At 45.8% G+C, this 19,491-nt stretch overlaps 2 protein-coding genes across 5 annotated transcripts in view; one reads left to right on the top strand and one right to left on the bottom strand.

Moving 5' to 3' along the window:
* Nucleotides 1-615: 615 nt before the first annotated feature.
* Nucleotides 616-11,508, top strand: LOC130199900 (deoxyribonuclease gamma-like). Of its 2 annotated transcripts, XM_056423749.1 has the most exons (10): nt 616-700; nt 3,570-3,741; nt 3,845-3,927; nt 4,377-4,388; nt 8,010-8,096; nt 8,213-8,310; nt 8,812-8,924; nt 10,121-10,278; nt 10,347-10,443; nt 11,198-11,508. In XM_056423749.1, the coding sequence occupies exons 2-10, from the start codon at nt 3,577-3,579 to the stop codon at nt 11,327-11,329; spliced, it is 945 nt and encodes a 314-aa protein (XP_056279724.1). In that variant the 5' UTR covers nt 616-700; nt 3,570-3,576; the 3' UTR covers nt 11,330-11,508. The 2 variants fall into 2 exon arrangements, with proteins under 2 accessions (XP_056279724.1, XP_056279726.1); XM_056423751.1 differs by lacking the exon at nt 4,377-4,388.
* A 7,832-nt stretch (nt 11,509-19,340) lies between these two features.
* The window catches only part of itpr3 (inositol 1,4,5-trisphosphate receptor, type 3), a 72,569-nt gene continuing 72,418 nt past the window's right edge, over nt 19,341-19,491 (bottom strand). For all 3 annotated transcript variants that reach the window (XM_056423726.1, XM_056423727.1, XM_056423728.1), the window contains one exon: nt 19,341-19,491. This exon is cut by the window's right edge and continues 920 nt beyond it. The gene's annotated coding sequence lies outside the window, so the exon portion shown is untranslated.

The raw sequence follows: 19,491 nt of genomic DNA, 5'->3' as shown, positions 1-19,491 counted from the left end.
CCTCAGCAATGCCACAGGCTGATTGCCTCCATGCCACGCCGCATTGATGCAGTAATCCGTGCAAAAGGATTCCCAACCAAGTACTGAGTGCATTAATGGACATTTTCAAATGTTTGATTTTGTTTTGCTGTTATAAATCTTTTTTAACTTGGTCTGAGGAAATATTCTAATTTTATGAGATAGGATTTTAGAGTTTTCTTAAGCTGTAAGCCATAATCAGCAATATTAAAAGAATAAAAGGCTTGCAATATTTCAGTTGATTAGTAATGAATCCAGAATGCATGACATTTTTGTTTTTTTAATTGCATTACAGAAAATAAAGAACTTTATCACAATATTCTAATTTTCTGAGACAGTCCTGTATATATATATATATATGGTTATATATATATATTTTTATATATATATGGTTATTTTTATATATATAAATGTTTTTAAAAAAAAATGAATCTAGTGATGTTTATTTTGTAATTCACTTATAAATTTGCAATGAGCTCATTTGACCAAATGTAACTACTTTGTGAGAGAATGTTGCGCAACCACGTGACTACCTGTCCTCCCGTCTGTCCCACGGGGCCCTAAACGCAGCAGCACTGGAGGGGGCGTGGCCAACCTGGCAAAACCAGGAAGGTGTTGCAGAATGGGGGAAGTGACACAACAAGCTCAGAACCCGCAGCAGACACACGGTCCACCTGAACAGGTGAGAGCCGACTGGGAGCGGACCGGTACGGTCTACTGGGGAGGGACTGGTTCCAGGTCTGGAGGGGGGTCACAGTCTGTGAGGGACTGGTTCCAGGTCTGGAGGGGGGTCACAGTCTGTGAGGGACTGGTTCCAGGTCTGGAGGGGGTCACAGTGTGTGAGGGACTGGTTCCAGGTCTGGAGGGGGTCACAGTCTGTGAGGGACTGGTTCCAGGTCTGGAGGGGGTCACAGTCTGTGAGGGACTGGTTCCAGGTCTGGAGGGGGTCACAGTGTGTGAGGGACTGGTTCCAGGTCTGGAGGGGGGTCACAGTCTGTGAGGGACTGGTTCCAGGTCTGGAGGGGGTCACAGTCTGTGAGGGACTGGTTCCAGGTCTGGAGGGGGTCACAGTCTATGAAGGACTGGATCCAGGTCTGGAGGGGGTCACAGTCTGTGAGGGACTGGTTCCAGGTCTGCCAGGTCTGGAGGGGGTCACAGTCTGTGAGGGACTGGTTCCAGGTCTGGAGGGGGTCACAGTCTATGAAGGACTGGATCCAGGTCTGGAGGGGGTCACAGTCTGTGAGGGACTGGTTCCAGGTCTGGAGGGGGTCACAGTCTGTGAGGGACTGGTTCCAGGTCTGGAGGGGGTCACAGTCTGTGAGGGACTGGTTCCAGGTCTGGAGGGGGTCACAGTCTGTGAGGGACTGGTTCCAGGTCTGGAGGGGGTCACAGTCTATGAGGGACTGGTTCCAGGTCTGGAGGGGGTCACAGTCTGTGAAGGACTGGTTCCAGGTCTGGAGGGGGTCACAGTCTGTGAGGGACTGGTTCCAGGTCTGGAGGGGGTCACAGTCTGTGAGGGACTGGTTCCAGGTCTGGAGGGGGTCACAGTCTGTGAAGGACTGGTTCCAGGTCTGGAGGGGGTCACAGTCTGTGAAGGACTGGTTCCAGGTCTGGAGGGGGTCACAGTGTGTGAGGGACTGGTTCCAGGTCTGGAGGGGGTCACAGTCTATGAGGGACTGGTTCCAGGTCTGGAGGGGGTCACAGTCTGTGAGGGACTGGTTCCAGGTCTGGAGGGGGGTCACATGTGGTGCTTGAATTGTTTTTGAGGGAGCGGCAGGTGTGCAGAGAGACTTCAGAGTGGTTTGAGGTGTTGAAGGTGAACTGGTTCCCGTGTTAATTGGTGACTCTAAAGTGTCCGCTTCACAAACTTCTGATATGAAGAGCAAGTTGAAGCATGTCGGGGATCTCGTGGGGATCTCTTAGGGATCTCTTCGACACCGCTTCACACCGCTCGCTCTCATGGGTCCAGAATGGATGTTTGAAGAGATAACAATGTAGACGTTAGTGACCCAGCCTGAGTTCTCAGGGAGCGGATACAGGTCTGAGCGTGCTCCACTGATCCTCCTCCAGACCAGTCGGACCAGTCGGACCAGTAACCAGCCGGAGTAACGCTGTCGGTTCAGAGACGGCTGCTGTGGTTGTGAGGCGTTGAGTTCGTAACGCAATAATTCTGGAGACATATGCTGATGCTGGACCACTTATATAAATAACAACTTTTTGTGACTCCAGTTGTTGCTTTTTAAAATAATATAATTACTTTGCAATCATTTTTAATTAAACCAGATTGCTCCATCAGATGGAAAACTAAAAAGTTTGTAATCACTTTTTTAGAATACAAATTTGCAAAAATTAACGAACATTAATCCCCCCAACATTTTTATTGTGGCTGCATTTAACCTGTTTTACACTAAATGTATTTTCAAGAAAATAAGAATAAAGTGGAACCTTTGCAAAACAAACCAGTGCAGATCTGTGAGAGTCATCACATGTTCTCATTAGTAAACGCTGCAATGAGCTTTCCACTACTCCTCTTTTTAAACGGGGTTGCAGGCTTCATACGGCCACTCTAAAAAAGCTCAATGTTGAGCTCTTATTTTGAAGGACAACAGCAGGAACGCCGAACTCACCGAGCAATACCACCTGGCAAGTCGCAGAGAATCTCGGCTGTCGCGCATGCGCAGCGTAACCTGTAAACGTTTACACGACGGTACAGGCACTTCACTTTTCATTTATTAATGACTTAGTTTTATGTCTGTGTACTTTGTAATGTGAAGTTCTCAATAAAGGTCTTGAAATATAAAAATCGGCATTTCCCCCTCGCGCCCCAGCTGTAATGCCTTGGCGCGCCACTAGAGGGCCGTGTCTCACAGTTTGAGAACCACTGGGTTGAACTAACTAAAGGACCAGGACTACACCGAGACTGGTTCAGGACTACTCTGAGGTCATATAGAGGACCAGGACTACACCAAGACTATATGACCCCAGAGTAGTCCTGAACCAGAGGACCAGGACTACAACGAGACTGGTTCAGGACTACTCTGGGGTCATATAGAGGACCAGGACTACACCAAGACTGGTTCAGGACTACTCTGAGGTCATATAGAGGACCAGGACTACACCAAGACTATATGACCCCAGAGTAGTCCTGAACCAGAGGACCAGGACTACAACGAGACTGGTTCAGGACTACTCTGGGGTCATATAGAGGACCAGGACTACACCAAGACTATATGACCCCAAAGTAGTCCTGAACCAGAGGACCAGGACTACAACGAGACTGGTTCAGGACTACTCTGAGGTCATATAGAGGACCAGGACTACACCAAGACTGGTTCAGGACTACTCTGAGGTCATATAGAGGACCAGGACTACACCAAGACTATATGACCCCAGAGTAGTCCTGAACCAGAGGACCAGGACTACACCGAGGCTGGTTCAGGACTACTCTGGGGTCATGTAGAGGACCAGGACTCTGGTTCAGGACCAGAAGGAAGCTCCTCACTGTCACTTACATTGATAATGACCCCATGTGTGTCTCGTTCTCTCCGCAGTTCCACCATGGGGTTGTGCCCTCCTCGTCTTCCTCTCCTCCTCCTCCTCCTCTCTTTCTCCAGCCTGCTGGTCCAGGAAGTGACTTCAGAGTTCAAGATCTGCGCCTTCCATGTGGAGAAGTTTGACTCGGCGAAGGCGTCCGACTCCAGAGTGCTGCACACGGTGAAGAAGGTACGACGTCCTCCATCAGCTCGCTGCCCTGTTTACATTAACGCTCGATACCAACCAGCGGTCCAGTGTATTAACCTGTCTGTCTGCCTGTCTCTGTCTGCAGATCGTGTCTCGCTGTGACATCTGTCTCCTGCAGAATGTGGTGGATTCTACAGCCGTCACCACTTTGCTGGTTTCTCTCAACAGGTAAAGATGAAATGACTGAAGCAGATCTCACTCACTGAACATGTTAATCTGTCGTCTGCTGGCCTGTGTGTCTGTTGGTATGTTAGTCTGTGTGTCTGTTGGTCTGTGTGTATGCGTGTCTGTATGTCTCTTGGTCTGTATGTCTGTTGGTCTATTGGTGTGTATGTGTGTCTGTATGTCTGTTGACTTCAGTAATTAGAAAGTGTTTCCAAGTCGGTGGTTTCAGTTATCGGTATGCTTCCTGCTTGTAGCAGCACATTTGTATCAACATGTTGAGCCCGACGTTCTCTTGGTTTGATGTTCAAACTGAAGTGACTTCAGAGCTCGATGAACGTAGTAAACGTTGTAAAATCTTCTTTATTGACCAAGAGAAGCGCTTCACTGGTCCTCTGACGAGTGAAGGAGACGTAACCTGTATTAATACAATGTGGGATCGTTGCCTCCAACAGGGAAACGGACAGGTACAGTGGACTTTATGTTTAACATCATCTCATCATCATTAATCATGCCGCTCATCTTTAATCTCTTTACTAACCATAATGCCTGTGATAATCGAGTGCTGCAGGAATGTAGGTTTATATTATGTTACGGCGGAAAATAATGCAAATAATAAAAATAAGCTCTGTGGCAAAATCTGAGTTTCTGCCACTTCCACGTTTTGTTCAGCGAGATGATCACAAATGAAAACCGCTTTTCTGTACCGCTTATCAGTATATCTCTTAAGTATTGTTAGAGACGGACCTTATTTTAGTCGTCCAACCAAAAAACCATCGACTTGGAGACGAGGGAACCAGAAGTGCATAAATGCTGACTCGTGTCCGGGATTTAAGACTCATAGAGACCTTACCTAACGATACCATCGGTATATCTTAAGCATTGTTAGAGACCTTACCTAACGATACCCTTGGTATGTCTCTTAAGCATTGTTAGAGACCTTACCTAACGATACCCTTGGTATATCTCTTAAGCATTGTTAGAGACCTTATCTAACGATACCCTCGGTATGTCTCTTAAGCATTGTTAGAGACCTTATCTAACGATACCCTCGGTATGTCTCTTAAGCATTGTTAGAGACCTTATCTAACGATACCATCGGTATATCTCTTAAGCATTGTTAGAGACCTTATCTAACGATACCCTCGGTATGTCTCTTAAGCATTGTTAGAGACTTATCTAACAATACCATCGGTATGTCTCTTAAGCATTGTTAGAGACCTTATCTAACGATACCCTCGGTATGTCTCTTAAGCATTGTTAGAGACCTTATCTAACGATACCCTCGGTATGTCTCTTAAGCATTGTTAGAGACCTTACCTAACAATACCCTCGGTATGTCTCTTAAGCATTGCTAGAGACTTATCTAACGATACCCTCGGTATATTTCTTAACCATTGTTAGAGACCTTATCTAACGATACCCTCGGTACATCTCTTAAGCATTGCTAGAGACTTATCTAACAATACCATCGGTATATCTCTTAAGCATTGCTAGAGACTTATCTAACAATACCATCGGTATATCTCTTACGCATTGTTAGAGACTTTATCTAACATCTCTTAAGCATTGTTAGAGACATCATCTAATGACACCCTCGGTATATCTCTTAACCATTGTTAGAGACGGACCTTATTTTAGTCGTCCAATCAAAAAACCATCGACGTGGAGACGAGGGAACCAGAAGTGCATAAATGCTGCCTCGTGTCCGGGTTTTAAGACTCATTTCTGCAGCACTCTAAAAGTGACACTTTATTTTGGTGAGTCGCTGGTACACTGTGACGAGTCAACTGGGGAAATTAACCAAAATAACGTGGAACACCAAATTCAAAAAGGGTTAAATTGGGATTTTAAATTTGAATAATGCATCTAATTGTGCCATGATCGAGCCAAGTATCATTTAGAATAGTTTACATACTATACAGACATTTCCGTTCATTTATTGGACCATTCAAGAAATAGCACAAGCCCATTACATCAATACATGTCTTTGTAACATCTCCGAGAGTCTAATAGGTTATATTCTGTAAAGCAAGACATATTGTGTGTTCACGGAGAACATTTAGCTCTTCTTCTTTCATTCAGATGTCCATGTTCCAAAGCTGGGAACAGAAACATAGATTTGAGTGTCGTCAGCAAAACATTGAAAATGCTTTTCATATTTTTCTAGGCTGTTTCTTGCCGCATCGATATATAGAAAGATAGTGGACCAAGTACAAAGCCTTGAGGGACTCCACATCCAGGAAAAGCAAACGCTGAACTCCATTAATCTAATCCAGTAACAAACTAGAAGAAGTTACAAACTTATGGTGAATGCTTTTTGGTTCGAGGGATAACATGTAAACCTGGACTGAGGGGGATCAGGAAGACTTCAATTATATTTTACAGTAGGAATGGTGGGGAGATTAGAAAGTGTCCTACATTTGTTGGTGTTTGTGGATAAACGGTTAAAAAGAAGGTCCTAATATATGTTAGAAATATTGAGGATGAGTCACTCGTGACTACTCCTTTATACTTTTACTGAAGTATATCGATGGAAGTAATCTTCTACTAGAGTCATATTTAAAGCCCACACTTGCATGTGCTTCTTTTCGTCTGACGAGTCCTCATTCTACTATACCATACTCCGAATTCAAAATTCAAAAAATTCCCCACAAAAAGAATCAGAAGCACATTTCACAATGGTGGTTCACATGTACACCATGTTTTGGCTCTACCTTAGAAATAACCCAATTTAACCCCAAGTGCAAGACTGGGACAAGGTTTGCTTTACTTTCCTTCTGGTGATGTCTAACATTGAGCCATCTAGTGTTGGGCTATGTTTACTTTCTCTGGTGGCTGGTTCCGCTCTGCTCAGAGAATGTAGCGAGCTGGCTACGCTAATGGAAACTTGGGTGCATGCCCATTGGCGTCCCTGGGACCGTTCTGGAGCTAAACGGGAATCCACATGGGATTAAAAGCATGATTCTTACATATGTAGAGGTTGTTGTGATGTGTGGCTCTGTGGGAAATGGCTTGTTAACTGGTCATTTGAAAGGAAAATATGCAAAAGCTCATGATTGGAGTCCCCAGTGGTGGAAGAAGTGCTCGGATCAAGCTAATTAGTCATGGTTAATACTCAGTCAGTAAAATGTCTCCATATACAATTTTATGAGACAAGATCAGATGGTTGATACTGAAGCATCAATGTTACTGTTGTAGCTGCTCCAGGGGGAGCCAGTTAGAACTAGTTTAGTCCAGCAGGTCCCAACCTGAGGGTCGGGCCCCTCCAAAGTGTCACCAGATACATCTGAGGGGTCATGACATGATGATGATTATAAGAAAAACAAACTTGGACTTTTGTCTCATGTATATGAAATATTGGATCAGAAAAATAAATGTTTCTTTGGAGGAACAACTGAGAGATGACTGACCCAACAAGAGACAATAGTGTTGTTGATTATTACAGGCATTTTTTTAAAGGTGACAAACTATTAAAAAAAAAAGAAATCGATGTAAATTAAATAAACCCAATAAATTTTTTTTAAAAAGTGTTGTATTCAGTAATTCTATACAATTGTATGCCAAATGTTCACCTTGAAAGTTACTACAAGCTGTGAGACAAATGTAGTGCAGTAAAAAGTACAAAAATGGAGATGGTAGTTAGTTTCCCCCGCAGGCCGTCCGGCTCGCCGTCTTTACTCCGGTGTTGGTCACCAACAGGTTCAGATGAAGAGCAGCCGGGGAACGCGACGCCATCCCGTCCTTAAATATTACATCTTGAATCAGGATTTTGGTTTGGTGTTATTTCAGGTGGCTGTTATCACCACAAGTTTGAATAGTTTCTGTTCTGCAGTGTCCAAACCTCAACACACACATACCTGTGTTCAGGGAGACCTCTGTGGAAACTAGTTTTTCAAGTTTTATTCCTTCATTTTTTTGTCTCATTTTTTCAGTGTAAATCATTGAATGAAACAGAAAAGACCTAAAAGGAAACATGAAGTGAAATCCCCCGCCCCCTCACCTGAGGTGGAGGTGTTATTATGTCTTCCCTAAATGCTGACTGTCTGCTTTATTTCAGTAATGCCGTTTCTCTTTGTCTATGTGAGGTATGACAATTACAGCTACCGGTCCGTGTCCAGTAGGAGTCTGGGAAACTCCCCTGGCGACATGCAGCAGTACGTTTTCATCTACAGGTAGGACCCAGTGCTATTCCTGGAGGAGAACCTGCATCGTCCCCTAGCATGAAGGGACGTCATATGAAGATCATCATCAGTGAACCGGCGGTCCTCTTCCTCTTCTTTCCAAACAGGGTGGAGAACGTCAACGTGACGGGGCAGCATCAATACGAGCAGAAAAAGTCCTTCGTCAGACCGCCGTTCGCCGTCCAGTTCCAAAGCAAGAACGTCGGTCCGTTGACACGGAAGCCCAGGTTCAGGGAAAGCTGCTCGTTGACGGCAGGAGAAGAAACTACAGAAACGCCTCGTTGGCGCCGCGAGAGTTCGTGAGCTTCTGCCACGGAGCTCAGTTGTGTCCAGCCAGACGACTTTCTGAATGTTCTTTGATGCTCTTGTCATCGCATAGATGTTAAGTCGTTTAGCACATGAAGAACAAAACGCCGTTCAATGGTTGAACCAGACAAAGATCCTCTGAGCAACAGTTTTATGAGACACACCAGCGGTAAAAGAAAGGGGAAGCTTGGATCTAAACAGGAGCAGCTTCCTGTTTCACCATGAATGCTGGAATGAACTAGCCATGTGAAATATTTAAAACTTAGTCAACATCAAGTGCTTTTATTTTGGGGACAAAATCTATTTCACATTTAAATAGAACATTTGGCGTTTATCTGTTAAAATAGTTGTTATTGGAGGAAAGAGGACGCACATGAACTGACTTTCCTTCCTCCTGCAGCGATCCAGAGGTTCATTCTGGTTCCTCTGCATGCCGAGCCCAGCCAGGCCGTCCAAGAGATCGACCGGCTCTACGACGTCTTTAAAGAAGTCAGCCACAAGTGGAACAACACGGTGAGGGAGTCTGAAATCATCAGATCTCTGACTGAATATGAAGGAAAGTTCCGTCTGCTTTTCGTCAGTGTTGGTGCAGACGTTAGCCGTTAGCTAGAAACACGAGTTTTTACTGACTAATGTCCAGTGGGAACCAAACACCAACGTTGACTTGGTACATTGGTAGAAACACCACGTAATTAAAAAAAGTCTAGTTGTCTAAACCTAACTAGTAGTTTAGTTGTTAATCCTGAGTAGCTTAGTTGTTTAAAACCAATTTGTAGTTTAGTTTTCTAAACCTAAGTGAGTAGTTGTCTAAATCTGAGTAGTTTAGTTGTTTAAACTAGTAGTTTAGTTGTTTGAACCTAACTAGTAGTTTAGTTGTTTAAACCCAACTAGTAGTTTAGTTGTTTAAACCCAACTATTCATGCCCTTCTAGACTGACGAACATGGGCTAAATGTGAATATTTAGCCCATGTTTAGTTGTCTAAACCTGAGTAGTTTAGTTGTCTAAACCCAATTAGTAGTGTAGTTGTTTAAACTAGTAGTTTAGTTGTTTAAACTAGTAGTTTAGTTGTTTGAACCTAACTAGTAGTTTAGTTGTTTAAACCTGAGAAGGTTAGTTGTTTAAAACCAACTAGTAGTTTAGTTTTCTAAACCTAAGTGAGTAGTTGTCTAAACCTGAGTAGTTTAGTTTAAACTCGTAGTTTAGTTGTTTGAACCCAACTAGTAGTTTAGTTGTTTAAAACCAACTTAGTTTAGTTGTCTAAACCTAAGTGAGTAGTTGTCTAAACCTGAGTAGTTTAGTTGTTTAAACCCAACTAGTCATGGCCTAAATGTGAATATTTAGCCCATGTTTAGTTGTCTAAACCTGAGTAGTTTAGTTGTTTAAACTAGTAGTTTAGTTGTTTGAACCTAACTAGTAGTTCAGTTGTTTAAGCCCAACTATTAGTTTAGTTGTTTAAACCCAACTAGTGGTTTAGTTGTATAAGCCCAACTAGTAGTGTAGTTGTATAAGCCCAACTAGTCATGTCCTTCTAGACTGACGACCATGGGCTGAATATGAATATTTAGCCCATGTTTAGTTGTCTAAACCTAACGAGTAGTTTAGGTCTTCAAACCTGACTGAGTAGTTTAGTTGATCAATCGAGATGGGCAATAACCGACCACGATGATCGTCTTTTTAGCATGACAGTGTGTGTGTGTGTGTGTTTTAGAATGTGATGTTTCTGGGAGATTTCCACGCCAGCTGTGCCTACGTGACTCGAGCAGACAAGAAAAACATCCGACTGTTCGGCAAGACGTCTTTTTTCTGGCTGATCAGAGACAAAGTGGACACCACCATCTCCCCCGACACCAACTGTGCATTTGACAGGTATGTGTCTCTGTGTGTGTGTGTCCGTGTGTGTGTCATATTTCTGCTGTAACTACTTTGTGTTTCAGGATCGTGGTTCATGGGAAACCGTTCCTGAAGGCCATCACTCCATCGTCTGCCCAAGTCTTCAACTATGTCAAAGAATTCAAACTACCCACGAGCAAGGTCTGTCTGTCTCTCTGCTCGTCACCATCGTTGTGACTTTCTTCTTTACATAACGGGCCGCTGCGACTAAACAACAAGAACACATGATATACTGGTCTGCGAGTTTTGTAGGTCCGAGGGCTTTTATTGTGAAAGATTGTAGTGGATCTGGTCTGAGGCTTTTATTCGAGGGCTTTTATTGTGAAAGATTGGAGTGGCTCTGGTCCGCTCCACCTGTTCCTCACAACGTGATCCACTAATGTCTTTCTTAAGCCTCTCGTTTGGCATAATTTACGACCGTAACCAGACTTTGAGAGAAAAGACAAATGATTGCAGCATCAAACTCCAGCCCGCTGCCTGAAGCCTTAAACTCTGCCTGCAGAGCTGTGATTGGTGGATGTTCTCCAGCCGTCACCTCCAGGACGGCTGGGCAGCCACTCGTTGTGTGACGTTAATCCCACGGAGCCACGAATGAACGTCTGAAGTTTCCCAGCAACCTAGAGACCGTAGTTTAACCCCAACCTTTAAACTACCGCTCAATTTAGAACATGTTGGGGAATCGGGTCGACGGTCTGAGAGCCGGACCGTCGACCGTCCAGGTCACTTATCGGGCGTCGTGACCTCGAACTGCTCGTTAAACATATTTTTGATTAATCCAACAGGCTTTTATTGTGAAATGTCATATCGGCCTTGGATTGTTCTGCAAAGTGCACATCCTGTCGGAGCAGGTGTGAGTCGTCTTGACTCTGTGCTCTGTTGCTTCTGTTTGCTGCAGGCGCTGGAGGTGAGCCAAAACTTACCTGTGGAGGTGACTCTAAAGAGCTCCGCCCTTCTCCTTCAGGCCACGTCCCTCCTCATACTCATCAGCGTCTCAGCGATCGTCCAGTCCTTCCTATCCGCTCTGTGATTGACTACTTCAGCCTCTTCTATGAGTGATTTGGTTTCTGTCAGCAGGATTCAGAGGAACCTCTCAGGGATTATTGTGCCATGTGACCAAAGCAAGCCAACAGATAGTATGAGACATAACTTCCATTTTTGAATGCCTTCATTATCTCTTTATAATAAAAAAAAAAAGAAGTAATCTTTTCGGGGGGCTCATCTTTATTTTCTAATCCCGATTCATTTACAGGGTGGTCTCAGATATTAAACCAGTCACTGGTGATGACACTGATCACATTGTTATGAATAATAAAGATGATTTATGAACTACACTGATAACGAGCATCAGATTCATGCTCAAACATTAATTTTTTATTTTAACGATATTAATGGTTTAAAGGACTTCAACGTTTTTACAATTCCTCAATTATTGTACAATTAATGTTAATATCACATGTGACTGTTTGGCTTTTCTAGCAGGTGAACCAGTAAAATGTTATTTTCGACTCGTATCAATATTGTCAGGAAATTGGAAAATGTTTTTTTTAGGGCTGTCAACGTTAACGCGTTAATCTATGCGATTAATTTGGCCGGTTAACGCACTAAAATAATTTAACGCAATTAACGCAACTTTTTTAAAATATTTTTTTTAATATACTTTATTAATCCACAAGGGGAAATTAGTTCTCTGCATTTAACCCATCCTTAGTTATTAAGGAGCAGTGGGCTGCAGTGATGCGCCCGGGAAGCAACTGGGGGTTCAGTGCCTTGCTCAAGGACACTTCGACTTGCTTCCGGTGTTCGTTGAAGTTTTTACACTCCTCTGAGTGTCAAACCGCGGCAGTACGGTTTGACACTGTTTCCGTTTTTAAAACAATTATTTCTCCACGAAAATAAGGAGCATTAAATCAGTTTAACTCGTGGATGAATCAGTCACGTTTCCTCCTCCGCTCCTTCCTCCCGTCTCCCCCTCTGATACACAGAGGAACGGAGGGGCGACGTGTCGGGTGACGCGGCGCGGAAAGAACTCGTCACACGAAACCTTCAACGTGATTGGTCAATCCGTTTGTCTGTCAACATTTTGCGAAAAAAACAACCAATGAACACTCAGTAAATCACAAAGGACCTCCCACCACAGGTGAAGCTCTATAGCAGCCTGTCAGTCAGAGAACCAGAGAACACGGCACGAGGACAATGAGCCTTATTTCAGAGCTGAGATTGTTCTGGAATGTTTGATGTATAACACGTGGGTATGTGTCACATGCGAAAGACTTTAAACGGTGAATTTTTTTGTTGTTGTAAAATGTATAAAATGAGCCCAGCCTCCAGAGGGTGAACAGGACATATGTGAATGTCAGTCAGTTACCAAGGCCACTGGTTCTGCTGCTGTTCAATGTTAAAGATGACAGGACCAATGGGGTCTCAATATACTTCATTTTTTTTACTAATCTGGATGTTTCACTGAAGAAACAATTTATCATCCACAATATTAAATACCTTGCTGGCACTTTATAGGTTGGAGCCTCTTTGAAAACACAGCTCTGTGTGAAGTTTGGTCTTTAAAAAGAAGGAAAAAACTTTTAATCGCGATTAATTAATCGCAATTTCAAAATGTGCGATTAATTAGTTAATTTTTTTTAATCGATTGATAGCCCTAGTTTTTTTTCAAAATTGTGTGTTTTTAATATGAAATAAAGTTTTTTATCTTACATTGAAGAAGTTGTTGTCATTGTATGAAGCCTGTCGACTTTGAACTCGAACTCTTCATATCGCAGATTAATTATTGCTAAAGTACACACATTCACCAGCAGGCGGCAGCATCGAGACAAACGCATGAGAACGTGCACAACAACCTGTTTATTAAACAGTGTAAAGCATGTTTTTATTCATTTGATTAAAAAAGATAAACAGCATACAGATGTACCTCCTCTGCTCATCACATCGTACAGAAATATGAATAAAATGGATTAATAAGCTTTAATAATATCTTTTTTTATTTCAATCTGTCTTTTCGTGGCACGTTACATGGTTAAATCGAACCATGGAAGCAACAACAAGTTTCAAGGCCACATATATTTAAGTCAGATAATAAAATAATATAAGAATAAAACACGTTCATAAGCTTTCTCAATTACTGCACTGACTTATTTAAACATAAACACAATCTTTTCTTAAACTAGTAGTTTAGTTGTCTCAAACTAACAGAAGATTAGTCATCCAACTCTAACTGAGTAGTTTAGTCTTCTAACTGAGTAGTTTAGTTGTCTAACTAACTGAGTAGTTTAGTCGTCTAACTCTAACTGAGTAGTTTAGTTGTCTTAACTCTAACTGAGTAGTTTAGTCATCTAACTCTAACTGAGTAGATTAGTCATCTAACTGAGTAGTTTAGTCGTCTAACTCTAACTGAGTAGTTTTGTTGTCTTAACTCTAACTGAGTAGTTTAGTCATCTAACTCTGAGTAGTTTAGTTGTCTTAACTCTGAGTAGTTTAGTTGTCTTAACTCTCACTGAGTAGTTTAGTCTTCTCATCCTAAGAAACATTTGTCCTTGGCAGGATGGAAACAAAATATACAATACAACTATATATTGTACACTGATTAAACCATTTCTGTAGTAAACAGTAGTACAGTACGTACTTATAGAAGTACTTGCATGTGTTAGGTGTGTGTGATTTTACTGCTTTACATACTGAACCACATTCAAATGAATATTTTGATTTACATATCTTCTATCACTCCTGTATCTTTGAATTTGCCTCCGACCAATTCGCATGAAGTCGTCTGAGGATGAGTTAGTGTTTGTGTTGTGGATTCAACAGCGCACATTCAAATAAACTGAGCAAGTGTTTTTTACAAGTTATCATTATATTTGACAACATTGATATTTTCTCGTAGCTCCAACACTCTTATCAGAACGTGATCGAGATGCACTTCCGTTATGTTGTCACCAAACTGAATGTGATGTTAGGTGTTTAACATCCAGACATGGCTGAGCTACAGCACACGTTCTACTTTGTGCTGGTGGATTACTTATTCCTGATTCCTGGAGATTCATAGAGATACAAACAACTGACTGGACTGAGACTGCTGATTATGAACTTTTGGCTTGGTGTTGTCATGGTTACCCAGTAATAATGCTTTGCAAATGTTCAATTAAACCTCTGTAAAATCACCTCATGAAACCCACTCAGGCTTGTATGTACCTGTGGACCCCTCCTGGCTCCCGTGGACCCCTCCCGGCTCCAGTGGACCCCTCCTGGCTCCCGTGGACCCCTCCCGGCTCCAGTGGACCCCTCCTGGCTCCAGTGGACCCCTCCCGTCTCCCGTGGACCCCTCCCGGCTCCCGTGGACCCCTCCCGTCTCCCGTGGATCCCTCCTGTCTCCCGTGGACCCCTCCTGGCTCCAGTGGACCCCTCCTGTCTCCCGTGGACCCCTCCTGGCTCCAGTGGACCCCTCCTGTCTCCCGTGGACCCCTCCTGGCTCCAGTGGACCCCTCCCGTCTCCCGTGGACCCCTCCCGTCTCCCGTGGACCCCTCCTGGCTCCCGTGGACCCCTCCAGGCTCCAGTGGACCCCTCCCGTCTCCCGTGGACCCCTCCTGGCTCCCGTGGACCCCTCCAGGCTCCAGTGGACCCCTCCCGTCTCCCGTGGACCCCTCCCGGCTCCCGTGGACCCCTCCCGGCTCCCGTGGACCCCTCCTGGCTCCCGTGGACCCCTCCCGGCTCCAGTGGACCCCTCCCGTCTCCCGTGGACCCCTCCCGTCTCCAGTGGACCCCTCCCGGCTCCAGTGGACCCCTCCCGTCTCCAGTGGACCCCTCCCGTCTCTAGTGGACCCCTCCCGGCTCCAGTGGACCCCCACTGGCTGGCTCGCCAAATGTGGTGGCTGGATTTCTTCCTTCTCGATCCATTGTGACTGATCTCTTACCCTGATATGAACTTGTATCTCTCTCCTCTCTGACTGCTGGTGAGACGCCACAGGAGACTCACACACTGGACCTCAGTAATCACCCACAGAACACAGAGAGTTTGGATCAGAGTTCACAGAGTAGATTTATTTGTAACCAACAGTTTCACAAACAAACCCGAGCTGGGTTATGAAAGACAACCTCCTCCACATCTGTCTTTCCCAACTCCCGAACAAACACATTGACATATTATTTATAGCATCACACTCAATACATGCGCCGCCGCCGTCCACTGCATTTAAAGATATACCAGCAAAAAGTAGAAAGGGTGCTGTAGGAGAGGAAGAAGAAAGGGAGGAAGATGTCGAAGGTTGGGAAAAGATGACCAGGCCGGCAAAGTAAAATTCAAAACAAAGTGGATTTAATCAAGTGTGGTAGAACAAAAAGTTCAAAGACACAAAATATTTAACGTGCAGCACGGGCCTGGATGAAGTCAGCTAAAGGCATCGTTCAATAACAGACTCCAGTTCTCAAGGAGAACGTGACTCTTTATATCTTTAAGAGCAGCGTGATTGGATAATTTAGATGGAGACGTCCCTCGGTTTAAACTTTGTCCGTCTCATCGTTGGAGCTCAGGGTGGTGCCACCCTCTGGGCTCACGACAGCAGCACTGGTTGGTTCAAACAGATGGAGGTGTTCCTGGTTGAGACTTTGAACACCTTCTGATGGAGCTCAGGGTGGTGCCACCCTCTGGGCTCACGATCTTCTCGCCTTCGTCATAATCAGTGTGTGTGTGCTCTCCATCTAAAGCAGGAGCTGTGCAGTTTCTACTCAGTAGGTGCTGGTTTCTTTAACATAATAGAAACTAAAAAGGCATTGAAACTATCTGTTGCTTACATAAACAAGTTATTTGACGGTGACAGGTAGGGCTCTTATGAAATCTCAATTCTTCGACTGAGGGGTCAGGGTGAGGTCAGAGCCAGGGGTTGCACAGAGTTCCTAGTTGTCCTCCCTGTGTGGATTGGGGGGGGGGGGGTGCATTAGTACTCCCCAGCGTGCCTGATTGTCCTCCCTGTGTGGATGTGTCATCTTCTGGCCGAGGTCAAGAAGACTTTGTCCCTACAGTATCTGTGCTTCTTATGAGGCGATGTCAGCGTGTTCCAGAGCCTGTGGGTGAGCTGAGGATGAGCTGTTCTCTCTGGTCAGGCCGACTGCCAGAGAAGGACACAAGGTTTGGTGCTTCAGGGCCTTCATGCAAAGTGAGGGACATGGGGCACTATGTATGTATTTTATATTCTGAACAAAGAGGAGGAGAACCAGAGTGGGTTGAAAGAACATTACAGCTCATCTCTTCTCTTCTTGGTCTTCTTCTCTTCCTTGTGGAAGACTTTTCCATCCGACTGCTTCTTCCAGCTCAGTTTGATGACGTCGTTCAGCCCCTGGTCCTCCAGCTTCTGTTTGAGCTGAAACATGGAGGGAAGGACTCTTCAATAGACTTGTTCCCTTACCTCCTGCATCCTTTCTCTCTCTGTCCTAATGTGAAGCTCTAGAAGGACTCTTCAATATACTTGTTCCCTTACCTCCTGCATCCTTTCTCTCTCTGTCCTCATGTGAAGCTCTTGAAGGACTCTTCAATATACTTGTTCCCTTACCTCCTGCATCCTTTCTCTCTCTTTCCTCATGTGAAGCTCTTGAAGGACTCTTCCCTAGACTTGTTCACTTCCCTCCTGCATCCTTTCTGTCCTCATGTGAAGCTCTAGAAGGACTCTTCCCTAGACTTGTTCTCTTACCTCCTGCATCCTTTCTCTCTCTTTCCTCATGTGAAGCTCTTGAAGGACTCTTCCCTAGACTTGTTCACTTCCCTCCTGCATCCTTTTTGTCCTCATGTGAAGCTCTAGAAGGACTCTTCAATAGACTTGTTCACTTACCTCCTGCATCCTTTCTCTCTCTGTCCTCATGTGAAGCTCAAGAAGGACGCTTCCCTAGACTTGTTCCCTTACCTCCTGCATCCTTTATAGCACCTCTACATTGTTCTTATGAGTCCACTACATCTCATGTATCACCTGTTCTGTTAGTGAGAGGAAGGTGTACCTTCTTCAAGAGGTCCTCCATCACCACGGGGTCATTCACTCGCTTTGAAACAGGAACGAAATCTAAAAAAACAAACATCAGTCACAACATGTATGGCTCATAATAATCAACATCGTTTGAATGGGGAAAAAGAGAAAACTGGTCATTTTTGTATGTTTTTGGATATATTTCCGATATTTTTTAAATCTGAAAATGAGGCAAACATTTAAAAAGTCCACCTTTAGAGACTGGGTGATTGACAGCTCACCAACGTAGCAGATGAATGCTGACTTGATGTTACAGTCCAGGGGCTCCCAGAGTCCATCAGCACTGAAGTCTGCTGCCACACATTTCTTAGTGGAACCAAGAACAGGCCCGATAGTTTTCCAGTTCCTAAATGAGGAGTCACTTCCATCGGACCACTTCCATCCATCTCTGTAAAGGCCGATCCAGGCTCCTACGTTGGAGGTAAGCATGGTATTACTCCTGGCTCCACTGGACCCCTCCTGTCTCTAGTGGACCCCTCCTGGCGCCCGTGGACCCCTCCTGGCTCCAGTGGACACCTCCTGGCTCTAGTGGACCCCTCCTGTCTCTAGTGGACCCCTCCTGGCTCCAGTGGACCCCTCCTGGCGCCCGTGGACCCCTCCTGGCTCCAGTGGACCCCTCCTGTCTCTAGTGGACCCCTCCTGGCGCCCGTGGACCCCTCCTGGCGCCCGTGGACCCCTCCTGGCTCCCGTAGACCCCTCCTGGCTCCAGTGGACACCTCCTGGCTCTAGTGGACCCCTCCTGTCTCTAGTGGACCCCTCCTGGCTCCAGTGGACCCCTCCTGGCTCCAGTGGACCCCTCCTGGCTCCAGTGGACCCCTCCTGGCGCCCGTGGACCCCTCCTGTCTCCAGTAGACCCCTCCTGGCTCCAGTGGACCCCTCCTGTCTCCAGTGGACCCCTCCTGTCTCCAGTGGACCCCTCCTGGCTCCAGTGGACCCCTCCTGTCTCCAGTAGACCCCTCCTGGCTCCCGTAGACCCCTCCTGGCTCCAGTGGACACCTCCTGGCTCTAGTGGACCCCTCCTGGCGCCCGTGGACCCCTCCTGTCTCCAGTGGACCCCTCCTGGCTCCAGTGGACCCCTCCTGGCGCCCGTGGACCCCTCCTGTCTCCAGTAGACCCCTCCTGGCTCCAGTGGACACCTCCTGGCTCTAGTGGACCCCTCCTGGCGCCCGTAGACCCCTCCTGTCTCCAGTGGACCCCTCCTGGCTCTAGTGGACCCCTCCTGGCGCCCGTGGACCCCTCCTGTCTCCAGTGGACCCCTCCTGGCTCCAGTGGACCCCTCCTGGCTCCAGTGGACACCTCCTGGCTCTAGTGGACCCCTCCTGGCGCCTGTGGACCCCTCCTGTCTCCAGTGGACCCCTCCTGGCTCCAGTGGACCCCTCCTGGCGCCCGTGGACCCCTCCTGTCTCCAGTGGACCCCTCCTGTCTCCAGTGGACCCCTCCTGGCTCTAGTGGACCCCTCCTGTCTCCAGGTTTGACCCCTCCTGGCTCCAGTGGACCCCTCCTGGCTCTAGTGGACCCCTCCTGTCTCCAGTGGACCCCTCCTGTCTCCAGTGGACCCCTCCTGGCTCTAGTGGACCCCTCCTGGCGCCCGTGGACCCCTCCTGGCGCCCGTGGACCCCTCCCGGCTCCAGTGGACCCCTCCTGGCTGGCTCGCCAAATGTGGTGGCTGGATTTCTTCCTTCTCGATCCGTTCTGACTGATCTCTTACCCTGATGCACGTTTGACAGCTGAAACGTTCTGCTCCACGTGATGGACTGGTAGTGATTCTGACGTGTGGGGACGACTCTTCAGAGTTTTACCTTTCAAAGGAGCCCAGAACCACGCGTGCAATCCAAATGGTACAAGAACAGCTTTCACTGGACTCGGTGTGCCTCGGAGAGACGTGTTAGGAAACAGGAAGAACAGGAAGGGGTTCAAAGAAGAGCTCATAGTCCATGATGATACCTTGTAGTTCTCTTCCTCGTCTGGTAGAAAAGTCATCACTTCATCATATTCAATCACAACAAAACCACACATTTTGTTCTCCAGTCGATATTTTTATTTAGATGAAGATGCATGGTCTTCATCCTCTTCCTCCTCCTCACTCAGTGTACCCGTCTGTTGCTACTGAAAAGTAAATCTTAGATATAATCCAGTGTCTGAACCGAGCCATAAATACATCACTATTAAACC

The sequence above is a fragment of the Pseudoliparis swirei genome, chromosome 9 (genome assembly GCF_029220125.1).
Source record: "Pseudoliparis swirei isolate HS2019 ecotype Mariana Trench chromosome 9, NWPU_hadal_v1, whole genome shotgun sequence".
NCBI classification, from domain to species: Eukaryota; Metazoa; Chordata; class Actinopteri; order Perciformes; family Liparidae; genus Pseudoliparis; species Pseudoliparis swirei.
Note: the sequence above shows the minus strand (reverse complement) of the source record. Positions and strands in the feature narration are given on the sequence as shown.

Excerpts from the sequence above, each read along its gene's own strand:
- LOC130199900 (XM_056423749.1), top strand. The coding sequence starts at position 3,577 with ATGGGGTTGTGCCCTCCTCGTCTTCCTCTCCTCCTCCTCCTCCTCTCT. Across the intron at positions 8,097-8,212 it reads CAGTACGTTTTCATCTACAG|GGTGGAGAACGTCAACGTGA; the intron begins GTAGGACCCAGT and ends CTTTCCAAACAG. Across the intron at positions 8,311-8,811 it reads GTTCCAAAGCAAGAACGTCG|CGATCCAGAGGTTCATTCTG; the intron begins GTCCGTTGACAC and ends TTCCTCCTGCAG.